General features: G+C 34.1%; 1 protein-coding gene across 1 annotated transcript; it reads left to right on the top strand.

The window, feature by feature from the left end:
- Positions 1-467: 467 nt before the first annotated feature.
- Positions 468-4,990, top strand: LOC142172853 (uncharacterized). Its single transcript, XM_075236517.1, has 4 exons — positions 468-769; positions 1,263-1,360; positions 3,606-4,109; positions 4,182-4,990. Exons 3-4 carry the CDS (start codon positions 3,608-3,610, stop codon positions 4,727-4,729), a joined length of 1,050 nt encoding a protein of 349 aa, XP_075092618.1. The 5' UTR covers positions 468-769; positions 1,263-1,360; positions 3,606-3,607; the 3' UTR covers positions 4,730-4,990.
- The last annotated feature ends 2,084 nt before the right edge of the window (positions 4,991-7,074 follow it).

Below are 7,074 nucleotides of genomic sequence, written 5' to 3'. Positions count from 1 at the left end.
GTTCACCAAATCTGTACCTACGTCAACCTTCAAGAAACTAGTATACAAGATTGGGATGTGAATGACCATGGATGTGAATTGATGCCCACATCAGGGGGAGTTAATACACGTTGTACTCTTTTCCCTTACAGGGTTTTGTCCCACTGGGTTTTTCCCCTCAAGGTTTTTAACGAGGCAACCAAAAGGCTATTTCTAAACATGTGTACTCTTTTCCTTCACTAGGATTTTTTCCCATAGAGTTTTTTCCTAGTAAGGTTTTAACGAGACACATTATCTATGGACATCCAAGAGGGAGTGTTATGATAAATATCACATTATGGTGGATGTCTACTCTTCTTCCATGATCTTGATCTCAAATGCTTAATGACATATTCAATGACATATTTTGTATGTTCAATGACATATTCCATGACATATTTTCTTCACTTTTTATGCCTATATAAAAGCCTTGTAATAGATAGGAAAATACACACAATTGAAGAAGAAAATCTCTTCCTTCTCTCTATCTCTATTTATTGTTCATATTTTACTAAATTGCTTTTATTTCGTAACAACAATATTATTTTTTAGCTCTTTTTGCAATCATTTGGTTTATTTTTCATTCAGTTGTCAAGATGACTACCAATACCAAGATTCACAAAGGGAATCCTCCAAAATCAGCATCAACAGATAAAGAAGGTCAGCTGAAGTTGTACTCGCCAGACTATGCTGTTAAAGTCAATAGTAATTACCAAAAAAAAAATCAGATGATCAAAACAAGAACAATCTGGTAAGCTTACTCAAATTTAGGAAAAGTATAAATTTGAAGTCTAGATTTCTACTTATATTCTTTTTATTATACTACGTGTGTACGTAGTTTACATAAAAAAGAGACTTTTTAGTAGAAATAGCTTTTAAGCCAAAAAGTATTAAGTTGGGGTTGCCCAGCTTATTGCTTTTGACTTATTTTAATCAGTTTTAAATTTACTTTAAGCATTTTTTAACTTTACCAAATACAGAAAAAAAAACTTTAAGAAAAAAACTTTAAAACTGATCATTTGGCCAGCTTAAAAGCCAATCCAAACACCCTCTTATTAACAATACAATATAACATAATCTACTTACTAAATAGGTAAACACTATTTTCAAGTGGGATATTTTAAAATAATGTATTCTACTTTCTTTTCTTTTATCCTTTAGTACTCATCAAAAAGAGATAGAGAACTCTTTATTATTCAAATGTTCTATTTTCCTAATTTTTTGAATTTGTAACACTAAGCTAGATGACTAGCGAAATGCACAAAAAATAGCAGCAACAAACAAGGAAGGTCAGTTAGAGCTTTACTCACCGGAATATGCAGTAAAAGTAAATAGTCCAGAGGTAAAGGGTACGACAAAGTGAATTTAATTTATTTTCTATTTGTAATTATCATGTTTGACAATTTCTTCTTTTATTCGCATTAATTATTTTCTATTTAATTTTGATAAGAAGTAGGATAAATTTTGGAAATATACTACAACCTTGCAATTGTAAATCTTCCAAGAAAATTTTGATGTAAACTGCTTCCAATAGGGAATACTTTGTGGAGATTATTTTACCGTAGTAAATTATATTTTTAAACCTTTTTTAGTGTTTGGTTAGTGAAATTTGGTAGAAGGGCAAGCCTGGAGTTATAATACTTTTTTTTTTTTTGTAAAATAAAGACATTTATTTAGAACATAAAAACTTAGTAGTCATTACTAGGCCACGCAGTGCCTATCTCATCTCTATCAAAAACTGAATAGCAAATACAGGCGGATAATAATACAACATTAAGTTAGCAAAAGAGTCCAAGCTGCATCCATTCTTGGCTAAGGTGTCCGCTACTCCATTAGCTTCTCTGAATGCATGCTTCAAGGGTGGCGTGCTCGCCTCAGATAATAGGAACCTGCAATCATCAATAATATTTTGATAAAGACAATTATCATTGTTTATCAGGTTGATAAGTTCCTGGTAGTCCGTTTCAATGACTAAAGGGGTTAGTCTCTTTTGGATGACTAGTTTTAAGCCTTGTAATAGGGACATGGCTTCCATTTGGATATTCGTAGCGTAGGCAAATCCCATATTGAATCCTAGTATCCAGTTTCCATTGTTATCTCTGAAAATCTCTCCTATACCCCCTACTTGGGTTACTTAGGCATGATCCATCTATGTTTAGTTTGAAGGTTTCTATGTCAGGTGGTTGCCATTTAATGAGGATGGTTCTTTTTGGTATCCGGATAGGACTTCAATTGCTTAGAAAAAGGAATTCTGGGTACTATTGATTATTTTGCTAATTTTAGGATTTGGGCTACTTTTGTAAAATATCTTTTCATTTCTAGTGGTCCATAAGTACCATAGGAGGAAAGGTAAGAAGACAGGCCAAGTGATTATAATACTACGATGGAATAATAATGAGTTAACTTATATTCTTATATATGCTCCAAGTATAGAACGTAATGGAATAATTAAGAATTTTAACTTGAGTTTTAAGTTAAATACACATTCAGTTTTATATTCTTATATATGCTCCAAGTATAGAACGTAATGGAATAATTAAGAATTTTAACTTGAGTTTTAAGTTATATACACATTCAGTTTTTAGCTAGTTACTTATATATCTTAATTAATTTTCAAGTCACTGCTCGTTACTTGGAGTAGTTATCTTTCAGTGTTAATATTCTGTAAGTCACTACCGACAAGGGTGGACTGTTGGGTTTTTTATGTATTTAATTAATATATTAAATATTTTAAAGAGGGTAAATGGGAAATGAAATTTTTGAGTGAAATTTTAAGTTTTTTCCCTTGGTAAATGGACATTGTCTCATATTGGAAGAGGAAAAGGTTTTTTATGGGTATATATAAGCAATTGCTCTTCTTCTAGCTCTTAAAGAGTTGAGAAGAAGGCAAGTCTCGCGCCGCCATCGTTGTCGCTCGGCTCGGCTTCGGATTCGGATTTGGTCAAATGATTGATTGATTAACTTTTTGGACGAAATTTATTTGTTAATAGTCAATTTTCCCTCTTTATAGTTGAGTAAATAGCCATTTATGTAATGGCATTTATGTTGTGGCCGTTTTGCAGAAACAACCATTCTGAAGAGTTGCACCTCTTCAGATTTCAGCCCAACTTTGGCTATAAATACAACACTATTCTGCTTAGAATTTCACTACGATTTTCTGAGTTTCTCCTTCTTCTTCTGCATACTTTTAGCATCAGACAAAGCAATAGTAAGTGTGATTTGCTACTGAACTTTGTGTTCGCTGAAACACTGGAGCAGTGTATAATTCGTTCTATCCTGAGAGGAAATAATCCATAACCTTGGGTACTAGAAGGGGATTAAATTCCTTAAGGAGACACTATGAATTTAGTGGACTCGAATTGGTTTTCTGTTATTTCGTTGTTCACTTCTGTTTATGTTCATTTTTGTTTATGTTCATTTATATTTCCAGAATTATTTTAAAAATACAATTTACTAACAAGCTTAAGGAATTTAACTATTTTCTGTATTTGTACTCACTGTTTCTGGAGAGTAAAACCTTTGTGGTTTTGTACTCTATTGGATATTAAAATCTACATGATTTTAACGTTTGTGTCATTCTTTTACAGAAATGACTAATGATAACATAAACCAAGTTGTTTCGATGGTGACTGTCAATGCCTCATCAAGCCGAACAACACCGGCAGCATTGGCACCGACGGAGAAACCCGGAAAAATTTTCGGGATTGATTTCAAGCGCTGGCAGCAAAAGATGTTCTTCTATTTGACTACTCTAAGCCTCCAAAAGTTCATCAAGGAAGATGTTCCTGTGCTGTCCAATGAAACTCCAGAAACTGAACGCTTTCTCGTGATTGAGGCGTGGAAGCATTCAGATTTTTTGTGCAAGAATTATATTCTAAGCGGGATGGAGGATGCTTTGTATAATGTCTATAGTGGCGTGGAAACATCAAAAGAACTGTGGATTGCGCTTGAAAAGAAATACAAAACCGAAGATGGCGGGTTGAAAAAGTTTGTTGCTGCAAAATTTTTGGACTACAAAATGGTAGATAGCAAGTCTGTTATTACCCAAGTCCAGGAATTGCAAGTGATTATTCATGATCTCCTTGCTGAAGGTATAAATCAAATTAATATTGATGTTGAAAGTAGTAATCTTAGTATTTTTACTAACAAAAATTTCATTGAAGGTCTTGTCATCAATGAAGCAGCGATGATTGAGAAGTTGCCTCTTTTGTGGAAGGACTTCAAAAACTACTTGACACACAAACGCAAGGAAATGTCCCTTGAAGATCTCATTGTTCGGTTGATAATCAAAGAGGACAACAAAGCTACTGAAAAGAGAGGTCGTGGAAACTCAATAATAATGGGAGCAAATATTGTTGAAGAGAACAAAAAGAGGAAGAAGTCTTCTGGACCGAAATACAACCCAAGCAAGAAACGGTTCAGTGGAAACTGCTACAACTATGGAAAAATCGGGTACAAATCTACGAAGTGTCGTGCTCCGAAGAAAGACAAGAAGAAGGGTCAAGCAAACATGGTTGAAAAGCATGATGATGTTAATGACTTATGTGCCATGCTTTCTGAATGCAACTTGGTGGGCAATCCTAAAGAGTGGTGGATTGATTCTGGAGCCACTCGTCATGTTTGTGCTGTTAAAGAAGCTTTTGCTACTTATACTCCTGTTGGACCCGATGAGACGATTTCTATGGGAAATGCTGCAAAAGGCCAAGATTGAAGGATGTGGGAAGATATTTCTCAAAATGACTTCCGGCAAAGTGGTGACTTTGAACAACGTCCTTCATGTTCTCGAGATTAGGAAGAACTTAGTCTCTACTGGACTTCTGGTTAAGAATGGTTTTAGATGTGTTTTTGTTTCTGATAAGGTTGTAATAAGTAAGAATGAAATGTTTGTAGGAAAAGGTTACCTCACTGAGGGACTTTTCAAACTGAATGTAATGGTTGTTGAAAATAATAATAAAATTTCAGCTTCGTCTTACTTACTTGAGTCAAATGAATTATGGCATATACGTTTGGGTCACGTTAATTATAAAACCTTGCGGAAAATGATTAATTTGGAAGTATTGCCTAAGTTTGAATGTGACAAATCAAAATGTCAAGTATGTGTGGAATCTAAGTATGTTAAGCATCCTTATAAGTCAGTTGAAAGGAATTCAAATCCTTTAGATTTAATTCACACTGATATTTGTGACATGAAGTCAATACCATCTCGTGGTGGAAAGAAGTATTTCATAACTTTTATTGACGATAGTACTCGATATTGCTATGTTTACTTACTTAATAGTAAAAATGAAGCAATAAACGCATTCAAGCAATATAAAAATGAAGTTGAAACACAACTTAACAAGAAAATCAAAATGATAAGAAGTGATAGAGTGGTAAATATGAATCTCCTTTTGAACAAATATGTTTAGAATATGGAATTATTCATCAAACAACGGCCCCTTACACGCCTCAATCCAATAAGATTGCAGAAAGAAAGAATCGTTCATTAAAGGAGATGATAAATGCATTATTGATAAGTTCTGGTTTGCCACAGAACTTGTGAGGGGAAGCTGTTCTTACGGCTAGCCGAATACTAAATCGAGTACCCCATAGCAAAACACAATCCATTCCATATGAAAAATGGAAATGAAGGAAGCCCAACTTGAACTATTTTAAAGTGTGGGGGTGTTCGGAAAAAGTGCAAGTTCCTAAACCCAAAAGGGTAAAAATAGGACCAAAAACCATTGATTGTGTTTTCATAGGATATGCGACTAATAGTAAAGCATATCGATTTCTGGTTCATAAATCAAAAAATCCTGAAATTCATAATAATACGGTTATAGAATGAGATAATGTTGAGTTCTTTGAAAATATATATCCATATAAAAAGGAATGTGAGTCGATTGGTGAAGGATCTAAACGACCTCGGGAAGAAACAAAAGAAAGTACACTTAATCAGGAGGATCCAAGACGTAGTAAACGTCAAGGAACGTTTACTTCATTTGGACCAGATTTTGTGACTTTCTTATTGGAAAATGAGCCTCAAACATTTAAAGAAGCTATGTCTTCTTCGGAATCATTGTTATAGAAAGAGGCAATCAATAGTGAAATAGAATCCATATTGAACAACCATACATGAGAATTGGTTGATCTTCCTCCTGGAAATAAATCGTTGGGTTCTAAATGGATCTTTAAGAGGAAAGTGAAAGATGAGGGCACTATTGACAAATATAAGGCAAGACTTGTGGTCAAAGGTTATAGACAATGAGAAGGTCGTGACTATTTTGATACATACTCTTCAGTTACAAGAATTACATCCATACGAACGTTAATAGCGTTAGCTGCAGTTTATGGTCTTGAAATTCATCAAATGGATGTAAAGACGACCTTCTTAAATGGAGAGTTGGAGGAAGAAATCTACATGGAACAACCTGAAGGGTTTGTGGTTCCAAGTAAAGAAAAGAAGGTCTGTAGACTTGTTAAGTCCCTTTACAGATTAAAACAAGCACCCAAACAATGTCATGCGAAATTTGACCAAACAATGTTGTCAAATGGATTTAAGATAAATGAATGTGATAAATGTGTGTATATTAAAAATGTTCCAAATCACATAGTCATTGTTTGCTTATATGTGGATGATATGCTCATGATGAGTAATGATATTGTCAGCATAAATGCTACTAAGCGTATGCTAACTAGCAAGTTTGATATGAAAGACTTAGGAGTTGCTGATTTAATTCTGGGAATTAAGATCCATAAGACTTCTCAAGGTCTGGCATTGTCACAATCTCATTATATTAAGACAGTACTTGAAAAATTCAAGCACTTGGGCTTTAAAGTATCAAAGACTCCAATTGACGTGAATCATGCATTAGCAAAGAACAAAAGCCAAAGCATATCACAATTGGATTATGCTCGTGTGTTGGGTTGCTTAATGTACATCATGAATTGTACACGACCAGATATAGCTTATACTATAAGTAAATTGAGTCGATATACGAGCAATCCAGGCCAATCTCATCGGATGACAATGAAACGAGTTTTGGGATATTTAGAACATACCCAGGGCTTTGCTTT

This window comes from Nicotiana tabacum, chromosome 18 (genome assembly GCF_000715075.1).
Source record: "Nicotiana tabacum cultivar K326 chromosome 18, ASM71507v2, whole genome shotgun sequence".
Lineage (NCBI taxonomy): Eukaryota > Viridiplantae > Streptophyta > Magnoliopsida > Solanales > Solanaceae > Nicotiana > Nicotiana tabacum.
This window is presented reverse-complemented; position numbering and strand designations above follow the sequence as displayed.